We start from the raw sequence: 15,817 nt of genomic DNA on the forward strand, positions 1-15,817 counted from the left end.
ATTTATGGTCATGTTACTCAAAGAAATGTTTGCAAAAAATCGCGAATATTTGCTAACTAACGTCATATCATTAGCCTATAGAATGCACGATAGTGCCACAACATATTTTCATGTCTGATCAGGGCGATAACCAACGTAGACATTGAGGGGGGCTAGTCCCCCCAATAATTATAAATCGCTAAACCCTTTTCTCAAATATTGCCAATTCGAGAGAGAGAGAGAGAGAGAGAGAGAGATGAAAGTTGCGTGTATGCGCGTCTGTGCGTTTCTCTTTTTAGAGTGAGTTTACTTCAAAAACAGCGATTTTATCCTCTTGTTGCTGGAAAATATAATGTAGCGATTCAGTATTTAAACTGTTATTAATAAAAGTCGTGGGGCAGCGTTGACAAGTTTCTTTGCTCCTGCATGTGAGAGATCTCTGATATATATATATGTGTGTGTGTGTCAGTAAGCAGCGCATTAATATAGAACGATAATTAAAGGCTCTAATGCACAGCAGCACACCAGTATAGGTGTGTGTATTGTAGGAGCTAGACGACGTATGATGACGTGTGACGGCATAGTAGTGGTGTCTCAATTCTTAGGGGAATATTTTCACCCCTACCCCTTGATACTCTGTTTCAAGGGACAAGGGGAAGGGGTATAAAATAGAATTGGGATTGGGCCTTAATCTGTTAGAATAAAAGTTTGGTTTAACAGAAATATATTACTATTTGTGTAGTAAAATGTACTTCTCAACATAATAATAAAATTCATTGAAACATGTTTTTAGGGAATATTTTAATTAACAATATATTTTGATTTATAAAAATGTTTTGAGCTGATTGCATTTGAAAACGTTGATTAAATTGTTGAAGTTGTAAGAATTAATTTGATTACCACCGTTTTTATTATTAATTAGCAGTAAATGGTAAAACAGTAAAAATTACAGATATCGTAGGACTCTATTATTGTTCAAAATGTTATAAACATAAATAATTTGTTAAAGTTTTATCAGTTGAAATGATTAGACATGCGTTTTGATGAGCATGTGTTCTCATTGCGTTTGCTGTGTTTGTACAGCAGGATGGAGCCACTGGGCTCTGGAGAGGTGCAGAGTGAAGATGATCAGTGTGTTGAGGTGGAGCTAGAGCCTCCTAACTGGCAGACGCTGGTGAGCAGAGACGTCCTGTCCACACTTACCCCTCAGGAAATCAAGAGACAGGAAGTCATCAACGGTGAGTGACGAGTCTGGTTTACTGTATGAGCAGTGGTGGGGAAGTGTCTCCCTAAAGTAATCACAATTTCTTTTCTAATTTTTATTATTTCTCATAAACTTAAATGAAGCTACATGATATGGATGAACAATGAACACCAAATTGTCTTTTGGTTCTTTAATAAAAACTGAAAATGTATTTCCTTATTTATCCCAGGATAAAGTATTCTGTTTACTCCCAACACTGTATATTAGCATGCATTCAGTTTTGAGAAGCTTTGAGAAGCAGTGAACAAGTACAAACCATCCGGTGTAAGCACCTCTCTCCTCCATGCCATTGCTTTCACAGAGTTGTTCTACACAGAGAGAGCACACGTTCGAATGATGAAGGTTCTGGAAAATGTGTTTTACCAGCCGCTGATCAGAGAGGCCATCCTGCCTCCTGCAGACATCAAAAACATCTTCAGCAACCTTGAGGAGATCGTTCAGCTGCACGGTAAAACCCATAACTTCACAACCCCCCTAAATCCTTGAACACCTCTAAAGTAAACATTTCTTCTAAATGCACTCCTCTTCTCTTTTCACTTCAGTGTCTTTAACGGAACAAATTACTGCAGTTCGGAAGAAAAATGAGACTGCGCTCATTGACTCAATAGGAGATGATCTGCTTTCCTGGGTAAGAAGCAGCAAATATACATTAAAGAAAGCTTCCTGCTGGGGAAAAAAAAACAGATCTTATTGGCCTAAGGTAGTCAAGCTGTTTTTTGAACATGGTAGCTGGTTTGTTTCTGTTTCAAATTGGCTTGATCTACCAACTAAACCAAGTTGGACCAGTTAATGACCATAAATAACTAGTTTTAACCAGCTAGAAACCATCTAAAATTAGCTACCATTAGATTTACCAGCAGGGATATTTCACGCTCAATTGTGTCTTTACCCACAGTTCAGTGAGGAAGAGGAGGCAAAGATCAAGAGAGCTGCAGGCACATACTGCAGTAATCAGCCTTTCGCCCTGGAACTCATCAAGAGCAAACAGAAGAAAGACCAGCGCTTCAACTCCTTCATACAGGTCAGTGGCTTAATAGCACAGTGGTTGCTTTCATAATTGTATGTAACTCTACTTGCATTCAAGCGTGTGTGTATGTTTCCTATCTGGCTGTTCCAGATGGTTAAGATAATAAATGTAATATTAACATGGAAGTGTTTGTATTTCAGGAGGCAGAGAGTAACCGTCATTGTCGCAGGCTGCAGTTGAAGGACATTATTCCTGTGGAGACTCAAAGACTCACAAAGTATCCCCTCCTGCTGGAGAACATCGCCAAATACACAGGTACAGCAGTCTCTTCTTTATTCAACATTCAAATTAATGTTTTTTAATCGATTCTGAACATTTTTTAAGAGTTTAGTTTTTTCCACATATTCAGTTTTTGTCTTCCTAATCCTGAATGAACGCGTAATTTTTGCCACTTGGAATGCAGTATAAATTTGATACATGAAACTCACTTATTGACAAACAGCTTCTTTCAAATGCTCAAACACTTTGTGTGTGTCTGTTCTGAAGCGGCAGCTGTGCGTAACTCTGTATAAGCTGTTAAATGCACTTGTGACTTAAAACTGCTTTTATGATGCAAAATTAATATAGACAGTCAGTTATGTCTTAAGGACAGGACATCTGATATGTTAAAATAGATCTGTCAGGATGCATTGATAATCATTTTATCATCACATCGCAGCCCTCCGAATTGTAATCTAATCGAATCGTGAGGTGCTAAGTGATACCCAACCCTTACCTTAAGAAGAAATTACTAATAATATTTTAAATATTAACATATCTGTAAATCTGAACACATCTTTTACCTTTGTATTTTATGCTAGCTTTATTAGCAGAAACATATTATAATTAATATTTTAAATATTACAGTATCGCTGAATCTTACAATTATGCTCTACCATGTTGTCATTTTCAGTAGCAAAATGCATATTTTAAATATTAAAATATCTTCAAATCTGACAGATGTCATTTAAAATGTTGTCTTTGTCAATAGCAAAAATAAATATTATAATTATTTTAAATGTTAAAATATCTGCAAAACTAATGAATGTCCTTGACAATGGTATGCTGTTTATTTTAGCAAAATGCATAATATTCTAATTATTTTAATATTTAAAATAGTATCATTATCTGTAAATCTGACCACTGTCTTTTACAACAATGTACCATTTTTTCATTAGAAAAAAATGCATACTGTCATAATTATATTTTAAGTATCAAAAAATATCTGTTCATCTGACAAATATCCTTTTCATTTGGTCTTCATTTGGTCAAAATGCTACCATGTTGTCGTCATGTTTGTTTCTGAAACTCATCTCTCGAGATTGAACCAGCACAGATGTCTGTTGGTCTGTTTTTGTTTAGACTGTTCACATACGAGCCACTCTGAGGCCTGTCTCACACATCTGTGTAACATCAGCAGCAGGCTCATGTAGTGCTTTCACATTAACCACATTTCTGCTGCAGCTCAATACAGAAAATGAAGACAAAATAACAGCCATGAATCATACAATGGACTTTTGAAGTTAGCCGGTAGTAATTATTAAAAAATAAATAAATCATTGTAAAATCTAAGTTTTGGATGGAGCAGAGCATATCACATGTCAAAATTTCACACACACCATATGAATTGTATGCCTTATTTGATATGAAAATTGCCTTATTTGAATGGAAGTATATGATTGTGGATCTTAAAGTATACATATAATCACAATTAGATCAAACAGTTGTGATTGGGTACAGTAAATATGTGACAGTGTAATGTTAGTGGGGTTAGTCTGTAATCTGTGAATGATTGACTGGTGTGTTTTGCCTGCAGAGGATCCTGAGGAGAGAAGTAAAGTGAAACAGGCTGGCGAATGCTGTCGAAATATTCTCACTCACGTCAACCAGGAGGTGAAGGAGGCTGAGAACAAACAGGTGAGTCAATAACACAGTGGGACCTGACCTCAGATCAGTGCTAATCTAAAACATGCTGACCTGATCCCTGATCCTCTGCTGCCCCCAGAGGTTGGAGGACTACCAGAGACGACTGGATCTGTCCTCACTGAAACAGAGCGAGAACACCATGATCGCCGAGTTTAAGGTGAGACCTCGTATTTGAAATCTATTTAATCAACCTATAAGTGACCACTTATTATAAACAAAATGGATTTTACTCTCCATCTAGAACCTGGACTTGACTAAGAGGAAGATGGTGCATGAGGGGCCGCTGTCCTGGAAGGTCAACAAAGATAAAACTATTGGTGGGTGTGGCTTGTCACAGAATTCGAAATGTCTTGGAGGGCTGACTTCATGGAAAACAGGATTTTTATATCATTATTATATTGATTATTTGCATAAATATCTCTTAAAGGGGTCCTATTATGCTTTTTCACTTTTTCAACTTTAGTTAGTCTGTAATGTTGCTGTTTGAGCATAAAACAAGATCTGCAAAGTTACAAAGTTCAAAGTCCACTTCAAAAGGAGATATTTTATTTAACAAAAATCACTTTTCAAAAACTACAACGAATGACTCGTTTGGACTACAACGCATATTTTCCGGGATTTGGGAATGGGACGAGGAGACCTGGTTGAGCTGCACTAGAGAAGGCAACGAGTGTTATCACTATGTCGGAGACATGCTAGCTTTCCCAAGGCAGACAAACTTTAAATCGCGCTCAAATTGATTTGATTTTGACGCAATATTTACACTGAAGCTCGCAGCAGGCGGCTATGGTAAGGGGCGTGTCATTTCCCGACCAGGTGCCGAGTGCTGCCAATCACAACACACACTGGCCCAGCTAACCAATCACAGCACATTTCGTATTTCAGAAGGCGGGCTTTCATTTTAACGGGCACTATTCGAGCCGTTCATGCCAGACTGGGGAGAGAGGTGTTGTAATAATGTAAAATATGTGAAAAATAATGTGTTTTTCGAACAACCTAGTATGAGAGCCTGTTCTAGTATACCCCAAAACAAATTCAAGACTTTGTAAAAGATCATAATAGGACCCCTTTAAAGATGCATTAGCAAAACAGCCCGTTTAATTCTGAGGGGGGAAATGGTCATGAGAAACTAAATTATGACTGTTTGGTGCAAGAAACCACGACTATAAGTGGACAACAGGGCACAAATTGAATGCTGCAAAAGTGTGTAATATGGCATCTTTAATGCAATATTATTGTGAAATGTTTTCATATGATGTGTGTGTTTTCAGAGCTGTACACATTGCTGCTGGAGGATATATTGGTGCTACTTCAAAGGCAAGATGAGAAGCTAATCTTAAAATGCCACAGTAAGAATCTGGCGGGCACTGCTGAGACCAAACACATCTTCAGCCCCATCATCAAACTCAGCACCGTGATGGTGCGCTCCGTCGCCACCGGTAAGAAGCACTGCTTTTAAAAGCAGGCGAGACAGAATGGGTAAAAATGTATCCAATCATACATTTGTCAAAAACCTCATGATGTAAAAAAGGTGTTTATTTGCTTCTTGATGAAAATAAAGTATATTCAATCAAGAGTCAGTTGAACTAACAGTGTTGTCTGAATGCTTTACAGACAACAGGTCATTCTTTGTTCTCTCTATGTCTGATAATGGAGCCCAGATCTATGAACTAATGGCCCAGACCGTATCTGAGCAAAAGACGTGAGTGCTGCACTTTTTACCCATAGTTCCATTTGATCTGCTTTTAGAGTGTTCTTAAGTATCTGTTATTAAAAGAGAACAAAATTTACCTCAGTGTGTTTAGCCTCTAAAACAGAATTAACAGTGGATGAATGTTTATTTACCAGTTATATTTTAGTTATATATATTATAGTGTTATTTTTTGTTTATTTTTTTTTTTTAAATATTGTAGTATTTATTAATTTTTTTGTATATTCCTATATAGCTTTCATTTGTATTATTATTATTTTTTAATTAATTGTTGTAATTAATTTGAGCATTTTAACGTATTTCAGTTATTGGCCAAGACAACATTTCTAATTTAGGTTTAATTTCATCTAGTAATTTTTTTGTTTGTTTAATTTTAGCTTAATTATTGTACATTTTAGGTTTTAGTTTAAAAAACACTTTACTACTTGCAATGTTTGTTTGATTTTCTACTCAATAGGTGGCAGTGTCTGATAACACAAAGAGCAGACTGCATGAAGACCAAACTACAGAACATCATTCCATTACCTCAGACTGAGTGAGTTTAAGGTTTCTATATCACTAATAATATGTGACCCTGGACCACAAAACCAGTCATAAGGGTAAATTTTTCGAAATTGAGATTTATAAATCATCTGAAAGCTGAATAAATAAGCTTTCCATTGATGTATGGGTTGTTTCTGATAGGACAATATTTGGCCGAGATACAACTATTTCAATATCTGGAATCTGAGGGTGCAAAAAAATAAAAAATATTGAGAAAATCGCCTTTAAAGTTGTCCAAATGAAGTTCTTAGCAATGCATATTACTAATCAAAAAATGTAGTTTTAATATATTTACAGCAGGAAATTTACAAAATATCTTGATGGAACATGATCTTTACTTAATATTCTAATGATTTTTGGCATAAAATAAAAATATACAGTGGGTACGGAAAGTATTCAGACCCCCTTAAATTTTTCACTCTTTGTTATATTGCAGCCATTTGCTAAAATCAGCGACTTAAGACTGGTTTTGTGGTCCAGGGTCACATATGAGAAGTGTTTTATAAGCAGTAAGGTGATGTAAAACATATGTTTTGCAGTGGGGAACATGAAGCGGTCGAGTTGATGAACTCTGGAGTTCAGAAACTAAACAAAGACTCTGAGCCCATTTCTTTAGTGAGCATTCAGTCTCCAGGTAAACTGTTGCTTTCATTTATTTTTTGTGAGAGTAAATATAAAACTGATACCATAATAATAGTCTGGCAATAAGGTAGTTCATTCAAATAGAGTTGTTCAACTGGTATAGCATGGCACTGGAAACACATCCGGTGTCCATCCTCAAAAATATCTTTCAAAAAATGGTATGCCTCAGTTTTGCTGTGTATTTTCTGTAGAAAAAGATGGCACTGAGGTCATGCCAACCCCGCCATGTAGCACCAACCCATTTGAGACCAAATCTGATGAGGAGGAGGATGAAGAAGAAAATTCACTACAGGATCAAGCTGAGGATGAGGAAGCGTTCATAGTGGCCAATATGACCGATCGACTGACATTCCTGAAGCAGCGCTCGAGGCTGGGCATCGCCATAGACGAGGACGAGGCCTTTGAGCTCCAGCCACTCAGAGCCGATGAAGCTCTCAGAACACGTGAGTAGAAGACATGACTGTAGTTCTGCTATGAGCTGTCCCTCTGCTAATACACTGAAAAATTCATTCGGGCAGGGACGTCTACTAAAATCCAACAATCTTGGATTCACTGTAACCCTCTTAGTCTGTCAACTTGTCCGCTCATTTTTTTTTTTTTTAGTGGCAACACTGAGGCAGCTCCTGATCAACCACATGTCCAGTCAGGAGGACACAGACAGAGATAGCGAAAGACGAGAGCAACAGGAAGATGCAGCGAGGACGGGCTCTCAGCAGAGGTCAGAGGACAGCACTGCGATCAGCTCCACTGTTGAGAATGGCTCAGAGAGGGGCGAGAACAGAGGGGAGAACGCACAGGAACTGCCCTCCGGAGACACAGGCTTCTTTGAGACGTCTGAGGATTGTGGTGTGTTGTGGTGTTTTTTTTTTTTTAAGTCATCAGGAAATGGAGGGGACTTCATTTTATGATAATGCCCGGCTGACTGCACATTATCCCACTTAATACTATGTTAAGACTGTTACAAATGAAGGGATTAGTTCACTTCCAGAATAAACTGATTTTAAATAATTTACAAAAATAATTTCCTGATAATTTACTCACCCCCATGTCATCCAAGATGTTCATGTCTTTCTTTCTTAAGTCGCAAAGAAATTCAGATTTTTGAGGAAAACATTCCAGGATTTTTCTCCATATAATGGACTTCAATGAGACCCATCGGGCTGAAGGTCCAAATTGGAGTTTCATTGCAGCTTCAAATGGCTCTACACTAAATAAAAATTGATATACTTTTTAACCACAAATGCTCGTCTTGCACTAGCTCGGCTTCACGCATTACATAGTCATGTTGGAAAGGTCACACGTGACGTAGGCGGAAGCACCGACCCAGTGTTCACAAAGCAAACGTGCAAAGAAAGTCAAATGCCCTTTGCAAAAAAAGGTAAAACAACGATGTCGGACGATTTTGAAGTTGGAGGAGAAAATGAGATGGAGTTTTTCGCCCTAGCCTAACTTTCTGAACCGGAGTACACAGATGAAGAACTAACCGTGTATGACCTTTCCAACGTGATTACATCATGCGTGAATTTGCGGACGAGCATTGCAGTGCTAGTGCAAGACGTGCATTTGTGGTTCAAAAAGTATATACATTTATTTTGTTTTTGTTTTTTTAGAAAATTACCGATCGTTTCGATCGATAAGACCCCTATTCGTCGGCTGGGATCGTGTAGAGTCCTTTGAAACTGCAGTTTGGACCTTCAGCCCGTTGATCTCCATTGAAGTCCATTATATGAAAAAAAAAATACTGGAATGTTTGACTCAAAAACCTTAATTTCTTTGCGACTGAAGACAGAAAGACATGAACATCTTGAATGACATGGGGGTGAGTAAATTAATAGGTAAATGGGCATGAAATATTGATTTGATAAGATGAAAAGAAAGACCACAGAGTAAAACGAGAGACCTGAAAATAGCACAGCTGTGTAGGACATTGGTTGCCTGGGACAACCATCATGTAAGGTGTCAGTAGGTACTTCTTTTGAATTATTAAAGGGGTCCTATTATGCTTTTTCACTTTTTCAACTTTAGTTAGTCTGTAATGTTGCTGTTTGAGCATAAAAAAGATCTGCAAAGTTACAAAGCTCAAAGTCCACTTCAAAAGGAGATATTTTATTTAACAGAAATCACTTTTCAAAAACTACAACAAATGACTCGTTTGGACTACAACGCATATTTTCCGGATTTGTGATTGATATCACAAATATCGACGAATGGGAAGAGACCAGGTATAGAGCTGCACTAGAGAAGGCAACGAGTGTTATCACTATGTCGGAGACGCTAGCTTTCCCAAGTCAGACAAACTTAGAGTGGTTACAATCATCCGGGTTTAAATCGCGCTCAAATTGATTTGATTTGGACGCAATACTTACACTGAAGCTAGCAGGCGGCTATGGTAAGGGGCGTGTCATTTCCCGACCAGGTGCCGAGTGCTGCCAATCACAACACACACTGGCCCACCTAACCAATCACAGCACATTTCATATTTCAGAAGGCGGGCTTTCATTTGATACAGGAACTATTCGAGCCGTTCATGCCAGACTGAGGAGAGAGGTGCTGTAATAATGTAAAATATGTGAAAAATAATGTGTTGTTCGAACAACCTACTATGAGAGCCTATTCTAGTACACCCCCAAAACAAAATCAAGACTTTGTAAAAGAGCATAATAGGATCCCTTTAATTACGTAGTACAAATGTTTGTAGTATGAATGTAATCTGGATATACAACATTTGTCCATTCGAGTCATGTGATTTACCAGCATCAGCTATCGCTTCACTGCCATTCACAAATTCTCTCCGGTGGCCTCATGGGATAGAAAAGTATCCATTGGATGCAAACTTTAGAGTCTCGCCAGTGGTAGTAGGTTATCCGGGTACTTTTTGCCCACTATTGTATGAAGACTGAATTTGGAGATACTTCTCTTTACACATACCATAAAATAAGTGGTACCTGATTGTAAGTCGCACAGGGTCAAAATTGCATTGAGAGAAAAAAACATAGATAAGTTGCATCAGTGTAAGTCACATTTTATTACATTAAGAAGTAAAATGAAGAAACTGCGAAACTGAAACTGGCAGCATGTGGGAAGTGTGCCTTACAAATAATCTAGTGCTCATGTACCACAAATGTGTGCATGTTTTGCATGCTGGACGTTAATTGCATTAAATAAGTTGCTTTGGAATGTCACAATACGTTTCAGATCATTTAAAAAATATATATTCTGGAAAATATGGCCTACTTTTGCCTACTTTATATTAGGGAAGTATGCGTATTTGGATGAAGCCTACTTTTACACTACATTTACACCTCAATCTAGCCGCATCCTATAACCCTTCCTCTTGTTTTCTGTCAGTCTCAGCAGGCAGTTACATGGTTTTGGAGGTGTATGGCGGCTCAGCCGAGAGCAGCACAGATGATGACGTGCAGGGCAGCAGCGGGGAGCCAGTGGCCGGGGGAGACTCAGGCATTGACTTGAAGAAGCTCCTCTCTTCCTCCTCTCAGAGCAGCGGAGGACCAAACCTCAATAGACGGATCATGACACACATACGTCTACTACAGGCCAACCTGCAGCATCTGAAGGTGACGTTTGTCCCTAAAAAAATGGTCACAGATAGACAAATATACAATGACCAAAAAGTATTTGAATGTATATAATGCATTAGTTTTGTTGAATAATATATCATGAATTATGAATTATGTTATATGATTCAGGGCTCGCAAAATTTCAAAATCGCTGGTAGCCCTTCGGGCAGACATTCTTCAGATTTTGGTAGCCCAAAGTGAATTTAAGTAGCCCGAATAAAAAAAAAAAAAGACATCGGCTGAACTTCACTGCGGACAAATCAGCATGATTAAAAACTTCAGTGATTGCTTTTTTTCTTCAAATAACAAGTCAAGAGAGTAGGGGTGCAACGGATTTTAACTTTGTGAATGAGACTCAAATGTCACTCTCTGACAGCAGGTGGCGCTTGTGGAACAGCAGGTGTTTATAGGCTGCTGCCCCTTTAAGACCGAACGCACGGATCCAATTTATTGATGCACTTGAGATTTCTTTCACCACTGTTTACGTTCACTTAAGACATAACCGACTGTGTTTACAAGAATACTTGCCAAGACAGTTATTTTGACATAATTTTGTGTGTATGTGTTCATTCAGATGCAAGGATATGCGAAAGAGGAATAAATTCTGTGTACGCTCATTGTCTGAAACGCGGCTCTCTGTGCGCAGCTCCGAATGCGCGTGAATGGTTTAAAACACTTGAATGTTTAAATCGGCAAGACTTAGAAACACGTGCAAACTATCAACTATGATCCGTTTTACCCCTACAAGCTAGTGAACAACGCAAATCAAGTAAGGAATTTTATATCACTGTTTAAGATAGCCCGTCGGGCAGGGTGGTGCAACATTTTGGTAGCCCGACTGGAAAACACAATAGCCCCAGGACGTCGGGCTAGCGATTTTGCGAGCCCTGTGATTATATTATATTACGTCAAAACTTAATGGCATATGCTACAAATGGTGCTGGACTGTTTCTCAGAAGTAACTTTTCCTATATTAATCTCTCATTGCGCTTGCTGTCTGTTTGGGTATTTGGAATTTATTGTGAAAAGAGCTATAAAAAAAAAAGAAAGAAATATTTTAATATTCTAATAATAGGAACAAAAAAATATTCTGTTGAAAAAAATATATGCTGTAATTACTGTAAATATTGTCCAGAAAATATTTTAATACTTTTGACTGTTAGAAGCCAAATAAAAGCCAATTGTTTATAACTTTTTATATAAAATCATCACATAGTATCATTATATCCCCAATATAAATATATCCCTTGCAAGGGCCCCCTTTCCTAAAATATAAATGAAATTAAATTAAAATTAGAATTAAAAGGTTTAAAAAAAAATTTGATTTAATGCAGGGACATTCATACCTTTTTAAAGTGACTTTAGTGTCCAACTATCTTAAAAACTAAATTGTCTATTTGGTTCAAGTCCTTCATATCTGTTTACACACACACAAAAAAACACTAATACTCAAATCTGTTTTGCAGGATACAGAAATCAAGTATAATCAGCTACGCCAAAGGCTATCAGAGGAAACAGCTACTGACACGGAGGAAAACAAAGGTACTGCAGTTTTAATTCTACCTTTTGTGGTTTGGTGTTGTGTTGCCCTAAAAGAGCTTTCATTCATAGGTCTCTTTCTCTTTTATCCTTCTCTCAGGTAAAAGTTTCATGTCTGTTTACTGAGACTGAAGGAGACACAGAGACACTGGGCTGCTCCAGTCCTGCTCCTCCTCAAACAATGCTCATGCATGGACAGAGACAGACAGAATGGACAGGAGATCTGGAGTTTCTGTTCACGCTCACTGTACAGGACGACCCCAATCACTCACTCCAAATCTCTGTCCATCTGCACCTCAGCATGGTCATGGTACTTTGAGAAAGACTGCCATGTAAGGACGTTTCATCACCTCTCACTCCACCATCTGCATTCAGAAGACGGAAGACACAAAGCAGCAAACCTCCGTCACTATCAAACCCATGCGGTCCTGATCAACCAGGATGGATGGAAAAGAAAACCACAAGATTTGAGGGTAAACTTAAAGAGTGGATCTACAAAACTTCCCCAGGTTGCATGACATTCCTTCATGAGGTTTGATGACTTTAGAGTCAATATTAACCAATGGCAGTGCAGCATGAGTGGTCACATGATCTTTACTAAAGTAGCTCCACAGATCTTTGACCTTATTAGCATAATAATGACGAGCAGCTAGTGCAGACAGATATTCACATAAACCGAATGCCTGACTTCCGTTTCGATACGGCGTGCGGTATATGTGATTTTACGATGTAGAAACCACGTTTGACAACAGTGGTGAGTGGGGTGAAAAACTTCTGATTGAAGTCCTGTACCGCTAGAGCATGTTGTTAGATGTGCGGAGAATATTAGCTATCACATGAGCCTAAAATGAGACGTCTCAAAGAGGAACTGGCAGTGTTTGCTGACTGATGAAGGCAAATACTAGTAAGGTAATGGGCCTGAGGAGGATGGGCTGATGATTGTGGTGGTGTCTCTCCTCATTCCTGCTCTCTTAATAAACCACATTATTCGCTATTTAATGAAGCTACTGAAAGCGTTTTCTCTGGCTTGCGGCCACGGGGAAAAGCGGACCTTTCGTAATGTCGTCGGGTCGAGCTGATGCGACACTTCTCAGGCAGCTCGGCCCGATCCGTCTTTCGGATTTTCTTGGTTTTGAGAATGAAGTTAAATAGAAAGAAGCTTCAATGCAGGAACTTGATGAAGACCCTTAATGGTCCATTTGAAATGTAATGTATTGTACAATTGACAAACACTGCATCTCTTACAGAGACACTTTTTTTTTTCTTCTTTTGCGCTCTAAAGCGTTCAGTCATGTATTATTTTAACAGAAACTACTAAAAAAAGAAGAAAAATAAAAGACTGCAAGGTATCCTTTAATATTAATGTAATCTGTATTTTTATTATCCTGTCTAGACATTTGAGGTATTTTATTATATTATTGAACATTAATATGTTCTTGGCTTTCCGTTGAGAACATGAAATAGCTCTAATAGACGAGATTCTATTAAATTTGACTGAACTGGTGTATTGTTCAAAATGGAAAGAAGATATTGCACCTTATGTCTTCATTTTATCACATTTACCTTTTGAGGAGAGTGGGAAGAATATTTTGTTTTGGATTTATGACCAAAAAGGAAATTACACGACATCTGTAGCAAAATGTATTAAATAAACTGGAAACACAAATGGTGTTCATTTCTTGTACAAATCCTTCATAACGATTGTTTTGGAAATACACAAGCTGAAACAAGAAATGTTCAAAACTGGTGTCAAATTGAAGCATGTTTTTGCCTTTAAATAGTAGTTCTCAATATGAGAAAACCAGTATGTACACCACCTTTCCCATACTGCCAGTATATTTGGGGCATCCATTTCATAACTCTCCATTACTGAGATCTTTTTGCTTCTTTGTTGCTTTCCCATCATCTTCCCTCTTCCTCTTTCCCCTAGTTTTTGCCTCCTCTTCTCTGAACTGATGCCTGAGGGTGAAAAGAGTGTCAGGAAGAACAAGTAGTACTGAATGAACCTGCTAATGTGCAGTAGTTAGAGCTCACCTAGACTGCCAGCGCCTGCCACTATTCCACACACGTCCAAAAGATGGCAGCCAGTTGGCGTCAGTATGTGAGCCGTGGTCAAAGTTTGCACCCACGCGGTTGGGCGGAAGCTTCTTGAGCTTCTCTTGCTCTTCTGTAATTCAAGATTCTTTATTTGTAACATACAGTTATTATATGCAATACAACTTGCAATGAACATCAACCTGGTTGACTACTTAAACTTGCTTTACATACATAAATAGTAAGATCAAAGTGGTAAGATAAACCTAAAAAAAAGATAATAGAAGGAACATGGTCGACAACTGTGGAAGACTGTTTAATGTACAAAGAAGTTTTAATATACAATTATTAAAATATTAAGTTAATACTACTTTTGTTTAAAATAAACAGTTGTCATCTTGGAAATTGTATTTCGTATTATTTTATATAGTATTACATACAATTTAATTACAATTTAAATTTATGGACAAAAATACAATGGAAGTCAATGGGAACTGAAACTGCTCGTTTACCAACTTTCTTTAAAATAACGTGTTCTTCTGAAGAAAGAAAGTCATACAGGTCTGGAACGATGTGAGGGTGAGACTGAGTAAATGATTAAATTTTCTTTTTGGGTGAATTATCCCTTTAAGTTTTTAAAAAGCCAATAACGGAGAGTATCATTATGAGAGTGGAATACACACTGTGTTTGAGGAACTCCTGAAGTGAGGGGCCCATTTCCTGCTGTCCACTGCTTGAGGCTTCATCAGGCTCCTCAAGTAGCCACGGCGGTACAGCTCCTACAATTCAACACAACCTGCTCAGTATCTTCTCAAAGAATAAACGCAAACTAAATCTATTTTACTCACCGGTATGAACATTTCCACTGCTGGTTGAGTCCTGCAAATAGGAGTAGCAAACCTAAATGATCCCTGACCTTGTTTATTAATCTAATAAATAATTGTTGCATATATATATATATATATTAGGGCTGGTGATGTAACGCGTTAATTAGATTGATTAATTACGGTGAAAAATAACGCGTTAAAATTATTAACACATTTAACGCACTTGCCCCGCCCCAGACCTGGCTATGTGGGTCATCTGACATTTCATACAGTTGATTGATGACAAATATGAGGCAGGGCAACAACTCACTGAGTGATGGAGCCTAGAGAACGTAGTTAGAATGTCCCTAAAATTCAAGATATGGGGCAAAAATGCCCGTTTGAGTTTTTGTCTCATATTTACATTATATAGTTAAGCAATAGGCTAAGTGCAATATCACATGAGTGCAAATGTGATACTGATCTTCTACAACAGTTCAGTAAGTAAGAAGTTAATATTGTGTTATTTTAGACAATGTTGTCTGTTTTGCTCAATTTTGCCAACGAAAATATAATGTCAAAGCAGAACTGTTCGTCTCCGAGCAACACACAGCTGCATTTCATTTCTTAAAGGGGTCATATGATGCGATTTCCATCTTTCCTTTCTCTTTGGAGTGTTACAAGCTCTTGGTGCATAAAGAAGATCTGTAAAGTTGCAAAGACTAAAGTCTCAAATCCAAAGAGATATTCTTTATAAAAGTTAAGAGTCAGCCACACCTACCTAAAACG

The 15,817-nt window shown here is 37.9% G+C and overlaps 2 protein-coding genes across 4 annotated transcripts in view; one reads left to right on the forward strand and one right to left on the reverse strand.

Moving 5' to 3' along the window:
* LOC107664289 (rho guanine nucleotide exchange factor 12-like) overlaps positions 1 to 13,406 on the forward strand; it is an 85,246-nt gene extending 71,840 nt beyond the window's left edge. The window contains exons 22-38 of the mRNA XM_016454811.1: positions 1,011 to 1,217; positions 1,545 to 1,691; positions 1,786 to 1,871; positions 2,139 to 2,264; positions 2,411 to 2,525; positions 4,066 to 4,166; positions 4,255 to 4,332; positions 4,417 to 4,492; positions 5,447 to 5,614; positions 5,790 to 5,877; positions 6,344 to 6,421; positions 6,969 to 7,063; positions 7,263 to 7,514; positions 7,675 to 7,917; positions 10,420 to 10,646; positions 12,116 to 12,191; positions 12,289 to 13,406. Coding sequence (XP_016310297.1) covers positions 1,011 to 1,217; positions 1,545 to 1,691; positions 1,786 to 1,871; positions 2,139 to 2,264; positions 2,411 to 2,525; positions 4,066 to 4,166; positions 4,255 to 4,332; positions 4,417 to 4,492; positions 5,447 to 5,614; positions 5,790 to 5,877; positions 6,344 to 6,421; positions 6,969 to 7,063; positions 7,263 to 7,514; positions 7,675 to 7,917; positions 10,420 to 10,646; positions 12,116 to 12,191; positions 12,289 to 12,314 — 2,189 coding nt within the window. The 3' untranslated portion in view covers positions 12,315 to 13,406. The remainder of the gene's footprint in view (positions 1 to 1,010; positions 1,218 to 1,544; positions 1,692 to 1,785; positions 1,872 to 2,138; positions 2,265 to 2,410; positions 2,526 to 4,065; positions 4,167 to 4,254; positions 4,333 to 4,416; positions 4,493 to 5,446; positions 5,615 to 5,789; positions 5,878 to 6,343; positions 6,422 to 6,968; positions 7,064 to 7,262; positions 7,515 to 7,674; positions 7,918 to 10,419; positions 10,647 to 12,115; positions 12,192 to 12,288) is intronic.
* Positions 10,603 to 15,817, reverse strand: part of LOC107664297 (coiled-coil domain-containing protein 84-like) — a 10,473-nt gene continuing 5,258 nt past the window's right edge. For 2 of the 3 annotated variants that reach the window (XM_016454822.1, XM_016454819.1), the window contains exons 8-11: positions 15,071 to 15,101; positions 14,906 to 15,001; positions 14,223 to 14,355; positions 13,423 to 14,147 (exon numbers count right to left, since the gene is read on the reverse strand). In XM_016454822.1, the coding sequence (XP_016310308.1) occupies positions 14,042 to 14,147; positions 14,223 to 14,355; positions 14,906 to 15,001; positions 15,071 to 15,101 (366 nt within the window). In that variant the 3' untranslated portion in view covers positions 13,423 to 14,041. Of the gene's footprint in view, positions 10,660 to 13,422; positions 14,148 to 14,222; positions 14,356 to 14,905; positions 15,002 to 15,070; positions 15,102 to 15,817 lie in introns of those variants that run through there. The other variant, XM_016454821.1, reaches the window with a different exon arrangement.

Source organism: Sinocyclocheilus anshuiensis, unplaced genomic scaffold, assembly GCF_001515605.1.
Source record: "Sinocyclocheilus anshuiensis isolate Anshui unplaced genomic scaffold, SAMN03320099.WGS_v1.1 scaffold339, whole genome shotgun sequence".
NCBI lineage: Eukaryota > Metazoa > Chordata > Actinopteri > Cypriniformes > Cyprinidae > Sinocyclocheilus > Sinocyclocheilus anshuiensis.